The sequence below is a fragment of the Schistocerca nitens genome, chromosome 1, assembly GCF_023898315.1.
Source record: "Schistocerca nitens isolate TAMUIC-IGC-003100 chromosome 1, iqSchNite1.1, whole genome shotgun sequence".
Taxonomy (NCBI): Eukaryota; Metazoa; Arthropoda; class Insecta; order Orthoptera; family Acrididae; genus Schistocerca; species Schistocerca nitens.
Genome location: NC_064614.1, coordinates 611,672,198 through 611,697,321, shown reverse-complemented (window position 1 = coordinate 611,697,321; position 25,124 = coordinate 611,672,198). Strand labels below are relative to the sequence as shown.

Genomic DNA, 25,124 nt, shown 5'->3' with positions numbered 1-25,124 from the left:
TTACTAAATGTTCATTTTATTGTTCACGACATCATACGGTAGTGCGTTTCTCCGTTGCCATGACTGCAGCTGTGACTATTGCTTGTCGTGCTGCTGGGACGCATTGTAACTTAACTGTGTGGTTTTCTCTTGGCAGCTATAACGATCGGCGTGCGCATCCTGGGCCCGGCGCTGGGGTTCATTCTGGGGTCGCTGTGCACGCGGCTGTACGCCAACCTGAGCGTCACGCCGCACATCAAGCCCACCGACCCGCGCTGGGTCGGCGCCTGGTGGCTCGGTGAGTGCACCGCGACAGCGACAGCGGCTGCGTTTGCTCCTCTGCTATTGCCCCGTCCGACCCGCCAACGCTACGCAGGCGCTATCTAACAGTTCCAAAACTCCGCGCATTAAAACGTGTTTCTTCAGAGGTTCATATCTCGAGTTGTATTTGTGATAGAAAGGTACGGTCAAGTATTTTGGATAACTCTTGTGCAAGAGACCATTTGTATACCCGACAGAAGGATCATCTTACTCTAACTATCCTACAGTACAAGGTCAACATCTGATTGTTACACATTTCCCCCGTCTTAGGCAAATGGAGCAAATGGGTTGGTTCTTTTCGCATTAGACGTAGTCTACCACGCGCCTTAAGGGGCTTATGGAGGCATCATTTAGTTCAAGGGCGGTTCCTGAGAAACCTTCAAAAACATGGTTTCGGGTACCGAAACAGCGCCGCGGATTTCACGACGACTATTCAAAGCAAATGGCTGTAATTTTTACGATATATTCCTAAGATCCGATCTCGAACAAACTAGAAAATTTTTTTGGTATTTTTGTCCGTATTCGAGATACAGAGTTTCAATGCTACCCTACTTGTACACGTAAAATATGCCCGTACGATCTGGTGTGTTGCGGAAATGTAGTTTATAAAATGACATAGCACGGAGAAATATGCTGTAAAGCGTCTCCGTTATCATAAGAAGGGTTGATGGCAGCCCATATTGTTGTTGTTCTACTGAATGCCAAATTTTTGTGCACATAGAATCCAAATAGTTGGGCGATATTTCAGTTTCACATAAGTAAACGATCAGAATTTTCCTGCCCTATACAGTTCTTTTCATATGGCTTACTTGTCCCACTGTAGCAGACAAAGAAGGGAACCAGCGGAAAAATGCTCCTATTGGAGTACAAAAAAGGCGAATATGCTCTTGTCTATTAAAGGCACTCCGTCTTCAGGCCGCAAGTGGCCCATCGGGACCATCCGACCGCCGTGTTATCCTCACAGAGGATGCGGATAGGAGGAGCGTGTGGTCAGCACACCGCTCTCCCGGTCGTTATGATGGTTTTCTGTGACCGGAGCCGCTACTATTCGGTCGAGTAGCTCCTCAATTGGCATCGCGAGGCTGAGTGCAACCCGAAAAATAGCAACAGCGCATGGCGGCCCGGATGGTCACCCATCCAAGTGACGGCCACGCCCGATAGCGCTTTACTTCGGTGATCTGACGGGAACCGGTGGGTCCACTGCGGCAAGGCCGTTGCCTCTTGTCTATTAAAAGCCTGACTGAAAAGTGGGGTACCAGCTGCCTCTTTCTGCCTTCCTCAGCATCTTTAAAAATGTTCCCAAAAATTCTTGAATGCGAACGTATCTGCGCTTTTTTATGCTGAGAGAGGAGACAGCGGTAGTGGAAAAGCTATGAAAAAGTGATAAATACTGGAAGGTAGTAGGCAGTGGTTGTGGTGTAGAAAGAGCGAAGAAGACAACTGCCGCGTGAGAGGAAGAGAGGAACACAGTGGCAATGGAACATAGTTGAGAGCGAAAGAACAGTGCTAGGAAAAAACTTGAAGGAGACAGTGCCAGTGAGAAAGGAGTAAAGTAAAGGAGAAGTCGTAAGTGGGTGAGAGCCAGTGATAATAAGAGAGTCTTCGATAGTAATACCGAGGAAGGGAGAGTTAACGATAGTGAAGAGATAGCAGCGGTGGGAAGGAATGAATGAGACAGAAGCACTAAGAGAGAAAGAGGGAGGCAGTGACGGCGAGAGGAGACAGTATTAATAGAACAGAATTAATGAGACGGTAGCTGTGAGACATTAGATAGTGGCAGTTAGAGAGAGACAAAGATATAATGACAATGCGTTGCATTGAATGAGTGAGTTAGAACGGGCAAGTGGAAGTGGATGGGTATGAACGATTTACAGTGATGGACTAGTGGGTGTAAGCGAGTTAGTTAGGGGAGATTATGGGAGAGGTAAGCTGCATGTTAAAAAGAGCGCGAATATGTTCGTATGCCGAAATTTTTGGGAAAATTTTAAAGGTGCTGATGAAGGTAGAGATAGACAGCTGGTACCCCACTTTTCAGCCAGAATCTTTTATGAAAATGGCGTACATTCATCTTTTTTGTGCTCCGACAGGAGCATTTTTTCGCTGGTTCATATTACGGTGATAATGTTGCTGAGGCCAAAATAATATTGATAGAGAGGTGGACGGCAGGAGAGATAGTGGGGATTCCCTGTAATGGGAATGCTTCTAATTTAATTCTTGAGTCTTTCCCGAAGACAGCTATTCATGTCCACATAACGAAAGACCTTCGCCGATGTGCCAGTGTCTTGCGGGGAATAAACGCGTGCCGGCCGGAGTAGCAGACCGGTTCTAGGCGCTACAGTCTGGAACTGAGATACCGCTACGGTCGCAGGTTCGAATCCTGCCTCGGGCATGCATGTCTACATCTACATTTATACTTATACTCCGCAAGCCACCCACGGTGTGTGGCGGAGGGCACTTTACGTGCCACTGTCATTACCTCCCTTTCCTGTTCCAGTCGCGTATGGTTCGCGGGAAAAACGACTGCCGGAAACCCTCCGTGCGCGCTCGAATCTCTCTAATTTTACATTCGTGATCTCCTCGCGAGGTATAAGTAGGGGGAAGCAATGTATTCGATACCTCATCCAGAAACGCACCCTCTCGAAACCTGGACAGCAAGCTACACCGCGATGCAGAGCGCCTCTCTTGCAGAGTCTGCCACTTGAGTTTGCTAAACATCTACGTAGCCCTATCACGCTTACCAAATAACCCTGTGACGAAACGTGCCGCTCTTCTTTGGCTCTTCTGTATCTCCTCCGTCAACCCGACCTGGTACGGATCCCACACTGATGAGCAATACTCAAGTGTAGGTCGAACGAGTGTTTTGTAAGCCACCTCCTTTGTTGATGGACTACATTTTCTAAGTACTCTCCCAATGAATCTCAGCCGGCCGCGGTGGCCGTGCGGTTCTGGCGCTGCAGTCCGGAACCGCAGGACTGCTATGGTCGCAGGTTCGAATCCTGCCTCGGGCATGGGTGTGTGTGATGTCCTTAGGTTAGTTAGGTTTAAGTAGTTCTAAGTTCTAGGGGACTTATGACCTAAGATGTTGAGTCCCATAGTGCTCAGAGCCATTTGAACCATTTTAATGAATCTCAACCTGGTATCCGCCTTACCAACAATTCTAGGGGACTGATGACCTCAGAAGTTGAGTCCCATAGTGCTCAGAGCCAATACACGCGCACCGGAAGTACCTCGCTAGAACCCATAAAACGCTTTGTAGACCGTTAAGCAATGTCAGGTGACTCCTGCCATGCTGCACAGAGAGCGTTACTGTCACCTCCATGGTTTGAAAACGTCGCCGTGGCTCGTAGCCACGATGTCGTCATTTCTTATAAGATTTGACTAGAAGATGCATATACCTCAGCAAAGCTGATGGCGATCTGGCCATCGGAGCCACATGATGGAGCGCGCAAACTTAACAGTCGCTCATACACTTATCTTCCCATAGGCCTAGCTGTCAAGCGTCCAGTATGAACTCATCCGTTCAGAAAACATTTTCTGCAAACATTGCTACACGGCATTAATGTATTTAAACCAAAAAGCTGCTGTTATGTATATTTATTCGCGGACAACCAGTTCTGGTCAATCCGACAGCCTTCAAGTCCCGGACGAACGCTACATCAAGTAAAGGATGTTTCGTTGGTGTTACATTACATACACATGCATCTAAGCTACAAGATAGTCGAGTCCTTGCTGATGAAGCCTGTTCCAGTCTTCGATGGCGTCCCTCTTGACGTCGTCCAGTATGTGAGGATCGTTCCTGCGACAATGTTCTGAAAGTTTCAGTTGGTCCAAAGTATTCTTAACACATTCGAGGCTGACCCCAGTCACTCGGGATGGGAAAGTTGGACTGCTGCCATTATCACATTTTTTCGAAAATCATAGCGTTTTAACTCTGAACAAAATAAATGTGTATCGTGTTCCATTTAAAATGATGGAACTTCGTTTATGTAATCTTAAAGATCTCATTATGAAACATTAAAATTAGCAGACAAATAAAACATTTCTACACAAAGTTCTTGAACGTTATTTGTCTACTGAGTGTGGTATGTTTTGTAACATTCAGGCGCACAAAGGGCTGCTTCACAAACTGGACACACCAGGATTTTTCTCTTCGGCACTTTTTCCGTTTTGGGTCTTATTGACATCAGAATACGCTTTGCAGGCACGTGTTGGGTGCGTCTCTTTTTACGCTTTACTGAGTTGTTTTACGAATGCTTATTTATGCGATACAAACGCTTAACTACATGTTTTTCTTCTACGTATTACATCTACATGGATACTCTGCAAATCACATTTAAATGCCTGGCAGACGGTTCATCGAACCACCTTCACATTTCTCTATTATTCCAATCTCGTATAGCGCGCGGAAAGAATGAACACCAATAACTTTCTGTACGAGCTCTGATTTCCCTTATTTTATCGTGGTGATCGTTTCTCCCTATTTAGGTCGGTGTCAACAAAATATTTTCGCATTCGGAGGAGAAGGTTGGTGATTGGAATTTCTTGAGAAGATTCCGTCCAACGAAAAACACCTTTCTCTGTGTCACTCTCTCCCATATTTCGCGATAATACAAAACGTGCTGCCTTTCTTTGAACTTTTTCATTGTATTCCGTCAGTCCTATGTGGTAAGGATCCCACATCGCGCAGCAGTATTCTAAAAGAGGACGGACAAGCGTAGTGTAGGCAGTCTCCTTAGTAGGTCTGTTACATTTTCTAGTGTCCTGCCAATAAAACGCAGTCTTTGGTTAGCCTTCCCCACCACATTTTCTATGTGTTCTTTCCAGTTTAAGTTGTTCGTAATTGTAATACCTAGGTATTTAGTTGAATTTACGGTTTTTAGATTAGACTGATTTATCACGTAACCGAAGTTTATCGAGTTCCTTTTAGCACAACCTAAGCATTCGACCAGACAAAAATCTGGATCAATATGAGAATCATCAAATTCCTCTTCTGAAATGGAATCGCCCATTTCTTCTTCCGGGACATTGAAAACATAGGAATCATCGAAACTTCCAATAGTGTAAATCTGTAGCGCATGAGCAGTGTGCCATCAAAGATACCGGCAGAAGACGAGAGAAGTGTGGGAGTCAACACAGAGCAGAAACAGACAAAGCGCTTTTGTGGAGTACAGGTTTTCAGCATTCGAAAACTACGTGCTACGACAATGCAGAGACCCCGCGTTGTTCAATCTAGTTGGCATCTTATAGAGTGCAGGAGGCACAATGTTAGCTACGAACTTTTGCGCACACCACATGCAAGACACGGGCGCTGTCCGTCTGAATAACTGACGCTGCGTGAGTACTACTCGGGTTCCGTCCGCAATGTGTTAATCGGGTTCATGCCAACAGAAGCCACAGGCCATTCCTGTGCTACTAATTCCTGCTTTCTGGAAGATGAGCACTAGCTAGGTGCGATCTTGTCAAACACATCGCCGAAATCTTGACTGTCAGGATGAACAGTAAGTTGAAGGATGCTGCTCCGATACTACAGAGCATTCAAAATGCCCTTGGTAGCGATGAGACGCAGACGCAGACGACACATGACAAAAACACAACAGTTGAAACAGTACGATTGCATATCTGAGATGTGCACTGGTATCTAGTCGTCTTCAGACTCTTCTGCGAAGATCAGCAGGCGTTAGACAAATCCTACACTAGTCTGTGAACAGAAACCGATGCCATTAGTTCCAGGAGTTCACTGGCCTACCTTCTTTGCACCCATGCCAAACTGATTGTGAGAAGACGCCAATGTACTGTATGAGTCGACACATCCCTCTGTTGCCTCTCTACGTTGCATTCTCCTCGGGCTACCTACGAGCCATTATTTTTTTTGGTGTAGCCGTGCTGTGGTATATTTTCAGCAGTTTTCCATAGCTATTGACTGTAGCTGTGGCATGCAGAAAGTGATTACATTTACTTCTAGTTACGCACAAGTTCATTGCGAAATACTGTGATGAATCGCAGTAGGCTTATACCAACAACGCCGTTCAGGCTGCCCTTCGGCGCACGTTTTGTTTACAGCGGGTGTTCGAGGTAGTTTATGCGGTCAGCCGACTCGCGGAGGGATCGCTCCCGAGTCAGGGGCGGTAGGCGGTGGTTTGCGAGAGACCCGAGGCCGGGCGGGCTGTGCGCGTCGATTTGTTTTCCGGCACGTAGGCGCCATTACGGCGGTAATAATACGGCGGCGACGCGACGCCAGGCGCCGTAATTTGCGTGCGCGAGGCGGGCGTCGCGGCGACGTGACCGCCGCGTGGCTCCGCGGCCTCGCCTGCCTTATAGGGACCCGGCTGCGATTCCACGGCCACGCCGCTTTTTTCTGATACACAGACGGCGCACCACGTCTGGCACGTAGCCTTGGTTACCAGCAGGTGAGACGCCGCAAAAGCTGCGGGAGGGTGCCCAAGGGCGCCACGCTCCATCCACCTCACTGTAACCATCGGGTGCAGCATTCGTATGCAGGATAAGGCACAGTAGCTTACACGAGGACCTTGCGTTGTCATAGAGAATTTCGTTTGCATTTTTGTGGCGACGAACACGCTGAACTCGTTTCTTCAGTTTCCTAAGGGTAGCATAATACGGTTCACAGTTAATCGTTACACCATGAGGGAACAGAATAAACGCTTCATAGTCCCAGAAGACTGCCGCCGTGACTTTATTGGCCGAGTGTGCGACCACTCCATGGGCTGCCGTTTTCTTCCCAGTTCTAAGTGATGAATCCATGGTTTATCGCCTGTGACGACGTTCGACAAAAGCTGTCATCATCAGCCTCGTAACGCAGTGTCGGAAGTTCCATGCGGCTTTTCGCGGATGATGCTGTAGTATACAGAGAAGTTGCAGCATTAGAAAGTAGCAGCGAAATGCAGGAAGATCTGCAGCGGATAGGCACTTGGTGCAGGGAGTGGCAACTGACCCTTAACATAGACAAATGTAATGTATTGTGAATACATAGAAAGAAGGATCCTTTACTGTATGATTATATGATAGCGGAACAAACACTGGTAGCAGTTATTTCTATAAAAAATCTGGGAGTATGCGTGCGGAACGATTTGAAGTGGAATGATCATATAAAATTAATTGTTGGTAAGGCGGGTGCCAGGTTGAGATTCATTGGGAGAGTCCTTAGAAAATGTAGTCCATCAACAAAGGAGGTGGCTTACAAAACACTCGTTCGACCTATACTTGAGTATTGCTCATCAGTGTGGGATCCGTACCAGGTCGGGTTGACAGAGGAGATAGAGAAGATCCAAAGAAGAGCGGCGCGTTTCGTCACAGGGTTATTTGGTAAGCGTGATAGCGTTACGGAGATGTTTAGCAAACTCAAATGGCAGACTCTGCAAGAGAGGCGCTCTGCATTGCGGTGTAGCTTGCTGTCCAGGTTTTGAGAGGGTGCGTTTCTGGATGAGGTATCGAATATATTGCTTCCCCCTACTTATACCTCCCGAGGAGGTCACGGATGTAAAATTAGAGACATTCGAGCGCGCACGGAAGCTTTCCAGAGTCGTTCTTCCCGCGAACCATACGCGACTGGAACAGAAATGGGAGGTAATGTAAGTGGCACGTCAAGTGCCCTCCGCCACACACCGTGGGTGGCTTGCGGAGTATAAATGCAGATGTAAATGTAGAAGCAACCGTGGACAGATGGTCCTTTGGTGCCCTTTATGATCTTCTCTTAGGAGGTGAGGAACCAAAAGGGACACACCTTTTACTACTCCATCTGGTGGGAGAGTGTGTCAGCACTACTAACAGAGACGTCCAGCTGAGCAGCGAGGTGTTACGACCTTGATCCGTCGATCACCTGGAATGAGCGTGTCCGCACGTTCCAACATTATAGGTGGCGCAACCATGTGTGGCAAGCCGGCACGCGAAGAGATCGAACAGGTTTGCGCGATCTTGCGATGATGATAGACGACTCGCTCAACGACTCAACGTGCTTTTATTGCTGCCAGGTCTCCGTAGACGTTCTGCAAGCGCCTATGAATATCTCGATGCTCTGGTTTTCCGCTACAAGATAGTCACTGACAGCTCTGCCTGGAATGCACCTTTGAAGGCTACTTATAGCGCCGCCATCTATCGCAACTTCATGAAACTCTACGGGCTGAAGCTGAAATATGCCACTACGTCCCACAGAAAATTCCACATTTTCAATCGAAATTGACCTAGAAGAAAACAGTGTGGCATTACTTATTGAACGACTCTCGTACACTATCACAACCTGAAGCTGAATGTAAATAATACCAAGAATGATTACCAGAGTGAACTAGATGGCTCGACCGATCCATTAATTGTTTTGGCCAGCGTGTAAACTGTAAATACTAACGTATGATGACACCGCGTGAGCAGCTGCCACAGCACCGTTCCCCGGAAGGAAAGCACTCTTACTCCTGGCCGATGTGGCGCTGTTTGATTATGCAGTCACGTGGTACAATTGTATCGAGGTCCCACCGCTTCGACGCATTGTTCTCCGGTGATGCAGCCATTGTTCTGTCCCAGTGCCTCTTACTATCCCTCGATCTCATTTGCTCCGACACAGTTTGTGCTTCGGTCGCTGACAGAACACGTTCGTCGAATACTCAAGCTTACGGCTTCCTCCGAACGAAACCTTGAAAAATGAAATTTTCCCGCCTGTATCCAGTGGACACTAAGGTCATTCGAGACGGAGCAGCAACATATAATGGAACTTAGTAAAGAGATTCTGAAGTGTGATCGAGGCCCTGAAGGAGCAGTCCGTCTGTCCACTGTTAAAGTCCGACTTAGGCTATGGTTGCCGTCGTCTACTTGATAAATGAATGTCGTCTGATTAGGGCCTCCCGGTACGTAGACCGTTCGCCGCGTGCAAGTCTTTCGATTTGACGCCGTTTCGGCGACTTGCGCATCGATGGGGATGAAATGATGATGATGATGATTAGGACAAAACAACACCCAGTCCCTGACCTGAGTAAATCTCCGACCCAGCCGGGAATCGAACCCGGGCCCTTAGGATTGACATTCTGTCGCGCTGACCACTCAGATACCGGGAGTGGGCAACAGGATACTTGAATCCAACCATCTTGTAGGCAGCATGACAAGGCACGGGATGGATCCAGTGCACGGGATGGAGCAACTTAATACTGAATGTTACCTAGCATTAGACTTTGATTTCACCGAAGTACAAAGATGTGAAACTGCCTTCAATTTTTTCGTTTTTTTTTTTAATAGTAAAGTTATTATCTCAGTTTCATAAGATTTGGTCTTTCAATTCCAGATGCTCTTGAATATAAACTCACGCATGTTCACAGATACAAAAAGATCCAAACGTTTTTTGAGCACTTCGTTACATAAGGTGCGATAGTGACGTAGCTATTTAAGATGTATGAGATACTTTCCGAGCGCATTTCACTCACTCGAAACTGCCCTCCCGGCTAGCCACGCCGTCTAACGCGCTGTTTTCCGAGTGGGAAGGAGTGCCGGTTCCCTTCCTCCGTACACTTTATATTTCATTGAAGCATTTCATTAGGTAGACTGACAAGGGCTAAACTTTGACCTCTACGTTACATGAGTTGAGCAAAATGCTGTAACTTTATTCACATGAAGTGCTGAGTGCTAGCAGGCGCGGTGGCCGTGCTGTTCTAGGCGCTGCAGTCCGGAACCGCGGGACTGCTACGGTCGCAGGCTCGAATCCTGCCTCAGGCATCGATGTGTGTGATATTCTTGGGTTAGTTAGGTTTAAGTAGTTCTAAGTTCTAGGGGACTGATGACCTCAGATGTTAAGTCCCATAGTGCTCAGAGCCATTTGAACCATTTTTTTGCTGAGGGCTATTGACAAGGGATTTCAGATCGATTCCGTATTTCTGGATTTCCGGAAGTTTATGCAACGTATTCCCGTACATGAGTAAGCGGTGAAATTTAAGAAAATACAAAACTTTAGATTTTTGGGATTGTATATCTAACTCTGTAAATAATAATGAAGGATTGGATGAAGACAAAGCTGTTTTCTTATGGTTCAAATGGCTCTAAGCACTATGGCACTTAACATCTGAGGTCATCAGTCCCCTAGACTTAGAACTACTTAAACCTAACTAACGTAAAGACATCACACACATCCATGCCCGAGGCAGGATCGAACCTGCGACCGTAGCAGCAGCGCGGTTGCGGACTGAAGCGCCTAGAACCGCTCGGCCACAACGGCCGGCGTTGTTTTCTTAGTTTGTGTTTATCAGTAAACGTCATGTATCTTACTCTCGGCCATCAAATAATACAAATGATTCACTTATTTCTGTCTTCCCAACATACATTGTAAATGTATGGATGATACAGTGAGGTGACGAAAGTGATGGGGTGTCTCCTAAAATTGTGTCGGACCTCCTTTTCCCGGCGTAGTGCAGCAACTCGACGTGGCATGGACTCAAAAAATCGTTGGAAGTCACCTGCAGCAATATTGAGCCATACAGCCTCTATGACCGTCCATAATTGCGAAAACGTTGTCGATGCGGAATTTTGAGCACGAAATGACCTCTCGATTAAGTCCCATAAATGTTCGTTGAGATTCATGTCTGGCGATCTGGGTGGCAAAATCATTCCCTCGAAATGTCCAGAATGTTCTTCAAACCAATCGCGAACAATTGTGCTCACTGTTACCCATAACACGAAGTCCATGAGTGGCTGGAAATGGTCTCCAAGTAGCGGGACATAACCATTTCCAGTCAATGATCATTTGAGTCGGACCAGAGGACCCAGTCCATTCCACGTAAACACAGCCCATGCCATTATGGAGTCACTACCTGCTTCCACAGTGTCTTTTTAAACACTTGTATTCACAGCTTGATGGAGTCTGCGTCACCCTCTAACCCTACCACCAGCTCTTACCAACTGAGATCGGGACTCGTCTGACCAGGTCACTGATTTTTGATCGTCTAGGGTCCAAATGATATTGTCAAGAGCCTAGGAGAGGCGCTGCAGGCGATGTCGTGCTGCTAGCAAAGGCATTCGCGTCGGTCGTCTGCTGCCATAGCCCATTAATGCCAAATTTTGCCGCACAGTTCTAACGGATACATTCGTCGTACGCGCCACATTTATTTCTGCAGTTGTTTCACGCAGTGTTGCTTGTCTGTTAGCACTAACAACTCTGCGCAAATATCGCTGCTCTCGGTCGTTACAGCCACTGCGTTGTCCGTGGTGAGAGACACTGCCTCAGATTTGGTATTTTCGGTACACATTTCACACTGCGGATCTCAGTATAGTGAATTCCCTAACGATTTCCGAAATGCAATGCCCCATACGTCTAGCTCCAACTACCATTCCAAGTTTAAAGTCTGTTAACTCCCGGCGTGCAGCCATAATCACCTGAGTACAAATGACAGCTCCGTCAGTGCCCTGGCCTTTTATATCAAGTGTTCGCGATACTACCGCCGTCTGTATATGTGCATATGGTTGTCCCATAACTTCTGTGACCTCATTGTAGTTACGCATTGTATTTTCTTAAATTTTACCGTTTACTCATGTACGGGAATACGTTGCATAAACTTCCAAGCGCATTTTCAACTGTTCCAAGGCCAAACATGCCTAACTGAAATGTTTTCGTATATTCTTACAATCATCATACTAAAGCGTTGGCGGTAAATTCTTCCAGCACTAAAGCAATTGAAATTCACTATTCCTTGAAATGATGTTCTTGCCTGAAGTTGTCTTGTTCTGATAAAAAGATACATGTACTTGTTTATGGTGTCCGCTGTAACGTACGATTAAAGTGCACAGATACTACTAGAGTCAGACTCTTTCCATATAAAGAGCGACTTTTTAAGTTAAGCGACATTCTACAATAGAGTGAGTCTAACATCTCTGCCTGTATTTTATGTTTCAGGGTTGGTATTTGTATCTTCAATGCTGATGCTCGCTTCACAAGCGATGTTTGCGTTTCCTAAAAGACTGAGTTCCGGAAGGCCAACGCCCCGATCACTACGCAGGGGCAAGAAGAACCCTAGCCTAAGAGGTACGAGCTACGATCTTTTCATATAAGACGTTACAGATTTACGAAAGAGTAACAATCGACTTCTTGCTTTTAATGGAATTTTTTGCTTACATTTAGAGGATTATTTTATTAGCTAGAGGAGGAGAAAGTGTTTAACTAAAAATTTGCAGCTGGGCCTTCGTAGTACTACCGTACTAGTACTACAGCACTAGTACAGAAGGATCAGGTATTTATTACTTTCTGAAAACTAGGGCGTGTAATACATTCAAAACACTGAACGGTTTTTAAAAATACGTCTTTTTTTAATTATTAATTCTTATAATTCATTACTAAAGACAGTGATGTATACAATGTAACTCAACCATAAATGATATTGAGGTCCCGTACTCCGAGGAGCGTAGGGGACGGTGCGGGAGACCCGCATCGCCGTACTAGGCAAGGTCCTAGCGGAGGTGGTTTGCCATTGCCTTCCTCCGACCATAATGTGGATGAATGATGATGATGATGACACAACAACACCCAGTCATCTCGAGGCAGAAAAAATGCCTGACCCACCGGGAATCGAACCCGGGACCCCGAGCGCGGGAAGCGAGAACGCTACCGCAAGACCACAAGCTGCTGACAAAAACAAAAATATCCTAGTTAATTAGGCATTACTTGAAATGATGTCAAACCACTATGGTACGATTCTGGCCTTGTGACATGGGCAGTTGTTCTGTTGGAATATGCCAACGCTGTCGGGGAAGACACCAAACACGAAGGGTTGCAGGTGGTAGCAATAATTTTCACGTAGTCTTAGATTACTATCACAGATACCATGAAAGCCCAGGTTAATGTTTTCCGTAGCATGATACTACCTCCCACAGCCCTGAATATGCGATACAGTGCACGTTTCAAGCGGCTGTTCTCCAGAATGACGGTGCACCTGGGCACTACTATCGACCTGGTGTAACAAGAAACGTGATTCGTCCGACCAGGCGACACATTTCCATTCATCCACGGTCCAGTCTCGATGATCGCCTGCCTGATGATATCGTTAGGTCAACACGTAAGGATCGTCTGTTGCAGACCTCCATGTTCAACAATGTGTGCTGAACGATGTGCCCCGAAACACTTGGGCTTGTGGCAACATTGTACTCTGTCGCCAGGGCTGCCACAGATCGTCGCCTTTTCTGTTTTACAGAGCCGGCAAGATTCCGACCTCCACGATCTCACGTGGACGTCCAACACCCTGTCGCCTATTCGTTGTTTCACCGGCCTTCAATCACTTTCCACAGATGCTCATGACAGCTGCGCACACAATCAACCAGCTTCGCTGTTTCCGAGATGCTCATTTCCAGACGCTGGGCCACAACACTCTTCCCTTTCTGAAAGTCGTTTATGTCAATGGATTCCTCCTCTGCGGACCGTATCGTCGCTAGAATGATTTTTTCCGTCTATGATGAAGTCCCATCGTCTCTAGGTGACCATCAATTCTTTGCAGCTGTAAGAGGTGAGGATGTTTGTTCATTTCGTTTCATTTTGGAGACGGGTTTTCAGAGCCACATGTTCCATAAGCCTACCTGCAAAAGCTGTAACTCAAAATTTCTGTATACCGTATGGAATAACGACATGTGTACTTGGAACCTATGCTAGAGACGTGCATTCGTTGTGCCAGTATGTTCCAACTGGCAAATCATCTCACGGACCTAGTCAATCTTACTATGTAGATTTGTTGTTCGCTTCTGAATCGCTATCTCTGACATGTCCATGTGAGAGTCTTGGTTGAAGTCCACGACTCTCGAGTATCTAATTCCTCTTAAGATCCATCTAGAACATTAATTTCCAATTAGTTGAATTTCATTAATACAGATTCTACTCATGAGGCCTCAGACACTGTTGTCATAGAATGTTTTTGACAGTGTGGTACTCTTGTACAGTACAGTACAGCACAGAATAACTCCAGTGGATTTAATGTTGTGTGCTCTTAATTGGTCCCATAATGTTGGCCTTTGTTTGCTGAATTAGACCACAGCTGTCTTCTTGGCGTTCAGTTTGACCTTGTGCTTCCAGCAGTATGTATTACTAGGGACCAGTTGGCGTTGAAGAGGGTGAATATTTGCTTCGCGTCTTCTTCCAGTTCGTACTTGTGGAGCGCTGCAGTGTTGTTAACATACACTGACGGAAAGAATACCAGCACCAAGGAGGAAATATACAACTTAAACGAAAGTTGGTAGGCGCGTTTTTACATGTGAAAGATGTTATTCAGATTTCGCCGGTTTGCTTTAAATACACTCTGTACCAGTCGTGAGCGTTACTTTCCTTTGAGACTGGACGTGACAACTTGATGTTAGTCAAGAACACAAAGTCGGCATTATCGACACCTCGTTGGGTTTGAACGAGGTCATGTAATAGGCAACGAGAAGCTGGATGTTCATTCTGCGATACTGCAGAAAGTCTTGGCAGGAACACAGCCACTGTACATGATTGCTTGCAGCGGTGGTCACGAGAAAGTAAGGTCGCAAGAAGACGGGGCTCAGGACGGCCACGTGGCACTCGATCTCCAGATCTGTCTCCAACCGAGCACATGTTGAACATCATCGGACGACAACTCGAGCGTCATCCACTGTTATAACCAGGAATAACACAACAACCTCTTCAGTCTGGTTTATTAAATCACAAATCACTTTCTGCCTCGCCATTAGATTGAGGATGGAAGGGGGGCGTCGGAATGTGGCGAATGCCATGCCGGGCACAGAAAACCCGAAAATCCTCACTGCGGAACTGCGGACCGTTATCCGAGACGAGAACCTCCGGCAGACATTCAATGGCAAATATTTTTTCTAAGGCTGCAATAGTGGTGGAGGTGGAAACGGAGTTGCAGCGGACAATAAATGGAAACCTGGAATATGCGTCGATGACAACAAAAAACATGGCATTAAACACCGGCCCAGCAAAATCAACGTGCACCCATTCCCAAGGGCGAGCACATGGTGGCCAAGAGGCAAATGAGTGTCGTGGAGCTGTTTGCTGGCGTTGGCAGGAGGGACACGTCTGCGTGAGGCGTTCAATCTCCTGAGTCATAGCGGGCCCGTATGTGAACCGGCGAGCCAAAAGCTTCGTCCGGGATATCCCCCAATGACCTTGGTGTAACAGGTGCAGAACGTGCTGACGTAAAGACTGCGGAATGACGACCCGTGGATGTCCGTCGTCCGAAAGAAGTAGAAGGAGCCCGTCAACCAACTGAAGCTGATGGCGGAAAGTAAAGAACTGACGAAACGCCGCAGAAGCCGTGGGAGGCGGTCGTTCGGGCCATCCATTACGCACGTGACGACAGACTTGTCGGAGCACCTCATCGTCACTGGTTGCGTCCGCTATCCGAGAGCTGGTAATGGGAAACGCCTCTACTGAGGCCTGTGCTTCTTCGTCTACGTGAAAACACAGAATTTCCTCTTTGTCGAAATCCAAATCCGGTCCCCATGGAAGGCGGGAGAGGGCATCAGCGTTGGCATGCTCGGTTGTGTTGCGAAAGTGGATTTCATACTGGTATCGTGCCAAAACCAAAGCCCAGCGCTGAAGACGGTGAGCAGTCCGGTCAGGGATCTTTGCTGCAGGATTGAATAACGATATGAGGGGTTTATGATCCGTAATGAGGTGAAACGTTGTACCATACACAAAAACATGGAACTTCTTTAAGGCGAAGATGATGGCCAGTGCCTCTTTTTCAATTTGGGAATACCGGCGTTGCGTATCGGTTAATGTTTTCGATGCATAGGCCACAGGGTGCTCCGACCCATCTGCCTCTCTGTGAGCCAGGACCGCCCCGATGCCTGTATCCGAGGCATCCGTTGCAATGACGATTTGCTTAGTAGGGTCAAAACGTGCGAGGCACGGGGCCTGCAGTAATTGGGATTTCAGCCTGTGGAAGGCGCGGTCGCATGCCGGCGTCCACTCGAAAGGAACCCCTTTTTTGCATAACTGAGACAAGGGAGCAGTTGCCGTCGCAGCCGCGGGTAAGAATTTTCGGTAATATAAAATCGTCCCCAGAAAGGAACGAACTTGTGTCAGCGTTGTAGGTCTTGGCAGCTTGATGATGGCTTCTACATGTTTCTCTAACGGACGAACACCCAAACAGGAAATGACGTGGCCCAGGTACTCAATTTCAGGTTGGAAAAAACAACATTTTTCTTTCCTACATTTTAGGCCAGCCTCCCGTAAGACACGGAATAAAGATTACAGGTTGTGAAGGTGTTCCTCCGTCGTACGACCCGTCACCACGATGTCGTCCAAATAGTTAATGCATCCATCCACTTTAAGGACTAATTTTTCCAAAAACCGCTGGAAAATAGCAGGGGCACTGGCTATCCCAAACATAAGGCGCTTCAGACGATATAACCCGGGGCTGAACAGGTCTGCATAATCCTGGCAAAGCCTGTCCAGATCCGAGTACGGAACCTCGTCCGACACCAAATTCACAGAATCGTCGATTGAAAAACCAAATTTCCGAAATGCGTCCAGCCCAAAGAAATTCTCAGAGGAATCCCTGTTAACGACTAAGAAGGTGACCTGGCGGGTGACGTTCCGATATGTCGTCGGCAAGTCGACTTGACCGCGAACTGGAATGGAATGTTTACCATACGCAATGAGACGCCACTGCGTGTCGTGCAAGGGAGGAGCGCCAAGTCTCAAATATGCGGCGTAATTTAGAATGCTCACGGCTGCGCCAGTGTCGACCTGTAATTGAATCGGTTTTTCCGCAATCAGGACTTCAATAAAAAGCCCATTGGTGGTCTTCTGATGATCAATAGCGGCGATCAGATTAACATCCATCGGAAGATCCGAAGGTTGCTGCGGCCTTCGGGACTTTCGACACACAGAAGCTAAATGGCCCTCGGAAGAACATTTGTAGCAAAAGGCCCATCGATCAGGACAGTCATCTCGTTGATGTTTTTTAAAACAATCAGGACATGATGGCAAACGTTTTGGCACCCACGACCGGTTTGAGCGGTTGGAGCGAGGTGGCGGACGGGTCTGCTGAGTGGACCGGCGGCCTGCCCGCACTATCGCTATTTCGGAATCATCACTCGGGCGGACCTTAGCCACCGGCTCTGATGTGTTTACATTGACTGCTGCAATGTCGACCCATGATTCTAGTTTCTTGCCTGCTGCACGGGTCACCTCGAAGCTATGTGCCAAGTCCAAGACTTTATCCAATGAGGGGTCGACGAGCTGAAGGGCCTCATGTTGGAACTCCCTGTCTGGCGTACCCCTGATGATCATGTCCCGGTTCATTTCTTCGGCGTAGGAATCCTTATTTTTAGAGGTAACAAAGTGACATCGTCGCCCCAAGCCTTGCAATTCCGCTGCCCACTCTCTATGCGTTTGATTCGGCTGTTTCTTGCATTAGTAAAAGGCGACTCGAGATGAAATAACATGGGTATGGCGCTGGTAATATTTAGTGAGCAACGAGCAAATCTCGGCAAAAGTTAGCTCCGAAGGTGTTGATAAGGGGGCCAGTTTGCACAAGAGCCGACAAATCTCAGGTTTAGACCAAGACAAAAACAAAGATTTCATGAGGCCAACTTCAGTTACCTTGAAAACATGGAAATGTTCCAGCAATCGGGATTCGTAGGCATCCCAGTCCTCTAACGTTTCTTCAAAAGACGGAAACGGCGGTACTTGCTGCGTTGCCTGCGTCTGCATGAACCCTTGTATAAGTGGCTGGAGGGTGTTGAGTAGCAGCCTGTGGTTCTCGCCCTGCTGCTGGAGAAGTTTCTTGAGGAGATCTTCCAACGTCTCCTGGTGCGTGCTCGTCGCCATTTTATTGTTATAACCAGAAATAACACAATAACCTCTTCTGTCTGGTTTATTAAATCACAAATCACTTTTTAACAATTATGTTAGCCAAGCGTCTACCCAGGCTCACACTCAGAAGTAATGCAGAATTAAAGTTTGGTTATACCAATGTCCGAATGTGCATGGTGAGGTGCACGTCCCGTAATTATTCCCAAGTCCAGTGAAGTTCAGTCTCTCCAAGTGAAGTCGCACGATTTTCCGCCGAGCAGCCAGGTAACTTCAAGTGGTGCGGCGAGTCATCCACAAGCAGCTGGAACACGGCGTACTGCACTTCCCGATGAGAACTGTCGTTTGCGGCGGCGGCCGGGTTTATATAAGGCTTGCTAGTTAATGGAGCCGTCGGCTGGGGTCGCTGTTTTCCAGGGAAAACCAATCGCAATGTTTCCTGGCGTAGCCAATTGCTGTGTGCTGACAAACGCGCGCGCGCGAAGGCGGCCAGCGATCGTAGCCGCGAGCCGCCCGGAGAAGTGCGGCCAGCGATGTATTTCTCGGCCACGTCAGGGAGCGTGCGTGTGAAGACGGCCAGCGATGGAAGCAGCGGGCCGCCCAGAGAAGTGCGGCCAGCGATGTATTTGGCGGCCGCGTACTGGAGCGCGTTGTTCGGTGTTTGTTAGAAGTGGTGTATACCACATCCACAAACCCCATTAACAGTCCCTGCATCAACGGACCAAGTGCATGAAACTCCATACTATAAACTGACATCCGGCACCTGTACAACACATTATTTGCATGTTTGCATGGTTCCATTCAACATTCTAGCGGTTATCGATGTACCAGCATTTCACATTTGCAATTGCTTATATTTCCAAAATTAATTATTTTTTTGTGTTGCGATGTTTTTCCGTCAGTGTGTATTCTAAACAGAATAGGAGAAAACACTTATACTTGCGACAGATCGGCACTTGGAGTTGTGACGTCTAATCCGAAAAACATCTGTTTTGAAGGAATTTGGCAATGAGTCCAGTATAGCAGTCTGGATTACTAATGGTATCTTGAAGCTTCCTGGCGAAGTTCTCCTTTCAGTTTTGATCATAGACACATTATATATGTTAAAAGACGGCGGCTGTTGACTTCGTGACGTTAAAATTCTTTGTGATGTGTTCAATGAGTGTGAGAAGCTGGAACTCTGCGGAGACCGAATGGTGAAATCCAAATTGTTCTGTATGTGTCGTTATTTTACTGAGCCTACAAAGACGACTGATATGGCGGTGGTTTGCTGCGTTTGTTATGTTTCCTGCCCTCTTTGGAATTTCTATTACCTTGACTTCATTCCATTTGTCGGGGAAATACAGCGTTAGCAAACAAGCATTGTATATTCGAGTTACAAGCACTAGTGACCTCCTTGGAAAATTCTTTATCTGCTCCTTTGAAATTCTACTTGGACCTGACCCCCTGGCATTGTTTAATTTTCTGAGGATATTCCTTAAGGCTTACAATGTGGTTAAACGTGGCGGTGCAAGCTCTTTCTCGTTGTGTATAAGTTCTGCCCATTGGTTTGTACTGTATTCGTCTACAGCATTCAGCGGTTCCTGCAAGAGTAGCGTCTGCTCCTCAAACGTTGTAGCAAAAGTTTCCGCTTTGCACAGTAGGTCTGCCGAGAGGCCTTGTGAACAGTGCCTTCATTTCTCGTAATTTGTTCAGCAGTCGTCATTAGTCCTTCGTTTTCAGTAAGATGATGCTCGTCTTGCCCTCCCATGCATCAATTTTCCTTCCACAAGTTGGCTTGGCTCTGAGCACTATGGGACTTAACTTCTGAGGTCATCAGTCCCCTAGAACTTAGAACTACTTAAACCTAACTAACCTAAGGACAACACACACATCCATGCCCGAGGCAGGATTCGAACCTGCGACCGTAGCGTCCTTCCACAAGTACTTTCCCGCTGGAGGCGATGCATCTTCCTGCGTCTTGAGTGTTTCTGGTGTCTTGCCATCGTTTTCGGTGGCGCTGCTTCTTTTCTTCGAGTGAAAGTGGCAAACGATCTAGGTAAGTTGCGTTGTGGATAATTATCGCCGAAGCAATTCTGTCTACCTTTTTTTATTTTAGTCGTTAAGTATTCAGCTGCCGAGTCAATCTCCTCAGTCGTAGTGAGACAAGAATTGTTAATTCCACATTCGTCTTTGTTGCACTTACATTCTTCCTACAGCGCGGCACGTACCCACAGTAACTCGCTCCTCGCCGGACCCGGTCGTTGCAACTCATTGAGACCTGTAGGGTCACGCCATAGAGCCCGCATATCTCGGTGGCCACGCTCGCAACGCCACCAGGCTGCATTCAATCTCGCGGTGAGCAGTGGTCATAATATTTTTGCTCTTCAGTGTATCTTCTTGAGAAATAGGAGGAAAAGGGCCATGGAGTGTGCTAATGGTTTCAAAAGGAGTTGAATCTCATCCGATGTACTTTTAGAGGAACTTGGAATTTCAAAACATTCTTATAAAGACACATGTTCTGAGGATGATTCAGTATTAATAATTCTTTCTCGTTGTGTACTGACTAGCTTAATTATGTTTTGGTTTGTTGATATCAGTTATACAGGGTGTTACAAAAAGGTACGGCCAAACTTTCAGGAAACATTCCTCACACAAAAAGAAAGAAAATATGTTATGTGGACATGTGTCCGGAAACGTTTACTTTCCATGTTAGAGCTCATTTTATTACTTCTCTTCAAATCACATTAATCATGGAATGGAAACACATAGCAACAGAACGTACCAGCGTGACTTCAAACACTTTGTTACAGGAAATGTTCAAAATGTCCTCCGTTAGCGAGGATACATGCATCCACCCTCCGTCGTATGGAATCCCTGATGCGCTGATGCAGCCCTGGAAATGGCGTATTGTATCACAGCCGTCCACAATACGAGCACGAAGAGTCTCTACATTTGTACCGGGGTTGCGTAGACAAGAGCTTTCAAATGCCCCCATAAATGAAAGTCAAGAGAGTTGAGGTCAGGAGAGCGTGGAGGCCATGGAACTGGTCCGCCTCTACCAATCCATCGGTCACCGAATCTGTTGTTGAGAAGCGTACGAGCACTTCGACTGAAATGTGCAGGAGCTCCATCGTGCATGAACCACATGTTGTGTCTTACTTGTAAAGGCACATGTTCTAGCAGCACAGGTAGATTATCCCGTATGAAATCATGATAACGTGCTCCATTGAGCGTAGGTGGAAGAACATGGGGCCCAATCAAGACATCACCAACAATGCCTGCCCAAACGTTCACAGAAAATCTGGGTTGATGACGTGATTGCACAATTGCGTGCGGATTCTCGTCAGCCCACACATGTTGACTGTGAAAATATACAATTTTATCACGTTGGAGTACATACTGACGAAACTAAAATGAGCTCTAACATGGAAATTAAGCGTTTCCGGATACATGTCCACATAACATCTTTTCTTTATTTGTGTGTGAGGAATGTTTCCTGAAAGTTTGGCCGTACCTTATTGTAACATACAGGGCAGTATACTCAGCTGTAGAGTACGACAAGGCACGTACAAGAGTTTTCACACAGTTTCTGGTTCTGTTCCCCAAGTTGTTCAAATGGCTTTAAGCACTAAGGGACTTAACGTCTGAGATCTTCAGTGCCCTAGACTTAGAACTGCTTGAACCTAACTAACCTAAGGACATCCCACACATCCATGCCCGAGGCAGGATTCGAACCTGCGACCGTAGCAGCAGCGCGGTTCCAGACTGAAGCGCCTAGAACCGCTCTCCACATCGGCCGGCCCCACTTTGTTCTTGTCTATTTTATATATTTCGTATGAGACTTAGAATTAAAACAATTGTGGTGTTTGGATATGGGAAGAACGAAGATGTAAAGAGGAGCTTTTAGAACTTTTCTTACTGTGAGATTTGAGGAATGTGTAAAATGTGATTTATGAAGAGCAAATAAGAAATGATGTCATAGTAAATGATGTGAATGACGAAAGGCAAATATTAAGAAAATAGACATCTGAGGAAGGTATACGATGGGACACTGCACGAGAATGGACTGTGTAATAAAAGATGCAGTAGAGAAAGCAGTGAGTGAACAAAAGAACAGAGAAAGGTAAAGATAGCAACCATTCGAACAGAGAATGCAGAAATAATTTTCTGAATTTCAGTTGCCTGCGTCCAGTTACTTCCTCTGGACAATAATATACATAGACGCAAAAAATCGTTACGTCGGGAGCAATGGCAATACCTTTAAGAGTTATTATGTCTAGAATAAATCCTGGAAGCCGTGGTAATGTCCATTTATTTCAAGGATTTTTATTGATGACAATTTTTAATCTTTGTTTTCTTTATTTAGAGATATAAACCTACCGAATTCCTGCACACTGTAATATGAACGGTGCTTCTTGTGTATGCTAGATAAGCGCCATTTTTATCTTTTGCGTATATTAAACAATAACATGTTTTAATTAAAATGGCTGAAAGTTGTTAGTTTTGAGAAATATAAATAACCTCCGTGTCATTAAATAATCACTTGCGGTACTTACAGTGACTGTGATGAAAGTTATCTTCTCGTAATGTCGTGCATAATGTTCAATCTCCACATGTAGCATTCGTTTTTATTCAAGGTAAGTTGGCTTGAGACTGTCCAGCTACAGCTGCACACATTCACCCACTGTGGAAATGCAGACAACATAGGCTACAAAAGCATTTTTCTAAGTATATCCAGAATTTCTATAAAAGAGAGTTTTAACATAGTCACAATACGAATACAAGTGAACACGACATAGATATTAAACAACGCAAGCTGAAAATCTACGCTGTTGTAAATATTCCGGAACGTGACGATGAGTGGTTGGTTCGAAACTATTACACTCTATAGAAAGAGAATAAAATTTGACTGGCTACTTCTTGTTTTCTACACATTTACAGGTATTTACACAAAAAAGATCAGTTTGTAGCCCAAAATACATACCTTTGCACAGTAAAAGCATTCCGTTCACAACATTCTTGCCACCTCCATTGAAATGAAATGAAAAGCGTCGAAATCGTTATCAACCATTCAACTGTACCACTACAACTGATTGTTAAGAAATGTGAACATTGTTTATGGCGTAGTGTAATATTACGTAGTTTCGAGTATGGCGTGTGACATGGCTGCATGAAGTAGTGAACGCCCACTAGGTCAGACTTCAGCCTTGTATTCCCTGTTTAGAAACGTGATCAATTCCAGAATCTACCTCATGCTATGCCAAATCCTAACCCTCCCCCCTTCGTGATCTTACTCTCTTCACAGGACCTTATCTGTAGGTGAAATATTAAACCCAGTAGCCGCCATTTTGTCCAAAAATCAACGAAATCGATGTTACTATACTCCACTTGGGTAACAAGTTGCATCAGGTTGCCAGTGAGTCCCACGCCAGGTGACACGCCTATGTTTATTGTCGCTATCACAATTATTATTCGCGCTAATTTAATATGAACTGCTTACTTGATCGTGTTGCACTTGCTTTGCATCTCATGGACAAAATGTGGATGAAATACGAAGCGAAATCATACTCTGTCGTTGAACGCCGAAACGAGCTAGGGGCAGAGAGACGGTCGTTACGGTTTGGTCGCAGTGAAGGTCGCGAGCCATGAGGCTGCTTCCCCACAGGAAGTACGTTGAGGCAGGCACCTGTTTCCGGTAACACATGCACAACTACAAAGCTCTCGTTACTATTTGTATTACAACACTGCGAAAATTTAAAGTTTCTGTACGTACTTTTCTCACACATTTTCAACTGAGCACTGCACGTTAAGTTTGAAGCGCGCTATATTATATTATTATTATTATTATTATTATTATTGGTGACGGCCTCCGGATATCATATTCTAAAAAATATAATAATTATTTTAGAAAATAAGACACATCTAATAACGCAAAAACATACACATACGCATCTACAAAGTTGTAAATAAACTAAATATGCAGATTTTTAAAGTGTTTCTATGAGATGAAAAGGAACACTTCGCTAGTGACGTTCTGAGATGCTGTTCAAACTACCGTGTGAAGAATATCGTTTTAGATATGTTGCTGAAAACAGCGTCCGTTTGCGTTAATGCAGAAAAGGCATATATGTGGTAATGGCTGTATTGCTCACGAGCATCTGATTGGGCTGTATCTCCTCCCTAACGCGTTCGGTGGAGGATTTACCGTATCTTATTAAGTGAAATACTACTAAAAATGGTGGAGTCAGGCAAACCTCATATCCGCACCTGTAGTGAAGTAATTGTGTTTCGCAGCCACAGAAGATTTTCTTCCACCTGAAAATGTTTGTTTCGACACATTACACTTCAATCAACTTCACTGTGGAATTTAAGGTGTCTGCGTAATGGATATCCTCGTACTAATCCAGATCAGTGAAATTATTTTTTAACCTTTTTTAGGATTCCCAAATGAAATGTGGGGCTGCCCCATGGTGTTGTGGAGCTTCCTTCTCGATATGAGTGAAAGATGACAGCAGCACTAGGTAGCATACGTTCTTAACGATTCTTGCTGCGAACGGAATTCTACACTGTCTATGCATCTCAGTTTACGTTAAACTTTTACACGAATCATCGAAAAATAAGTATTTTATTCTTTTCCTTTGAACAGCAAATGTGGCAGCCGTCCTGAATTTACTCATTTCAGTGAAATGTAAAGTTGCTTCCCCATAAGAACTTATCGTGGTCCTATATGTTCCCAAGTGTAACATTAGCGAATCTCAAACGGTTGGGACAATCTAAATCTGTATTCCGCATGCCAACTTGCGGTGTATGCAGGAAGGTACAATCAATCGTTTTGATTCGATGCCATATTATTTTGGCTGTAGAATGCGTTTAATAACAATCTCCTTCACATTAACATAGTGGACAGCAGTCACTGTATCACGTGAAGATTTCTTTGGACGTCGAACGCCTGACTATCTTGACATTCTATTACATTGGTGTGATCTCGTGGCCGCTTTATGAACCTATCTCCCTAAGAATTACAAAACCTGCATTTTTCATTTTTTGTCTCTTTTGCTTTACTGCATTGTTTCCGTCT

The 25,124-nt window shown here is 45.8% G+C and overlaps 1 protein-coding gene across 1 annotated transcript in view; it reads left to right on the top strand.

Annotated features, from left to right (window-relative positions):
* Positions 1-25,124, top strand: part of LOC126256974 (solute carrier organic anion transporter family member 74D-like) — a 90,387-nt gene that overhangs the window by 26,990 nt on the left and 38,273 nt on the right. Inside the window, exons 4-5 of the mRNA XM_049955525.1 lie at positions 137-277; positions 12,176-12,304. Of these exons, the coding sequence (XP_049811482.1) occupies positions 137-277; positions 12,176-12,304 (270 nt within the window). The remainder of the gene's footprint in view (positions 1-136; positions 278-12,175; positions 12,305-25,124) is intronic.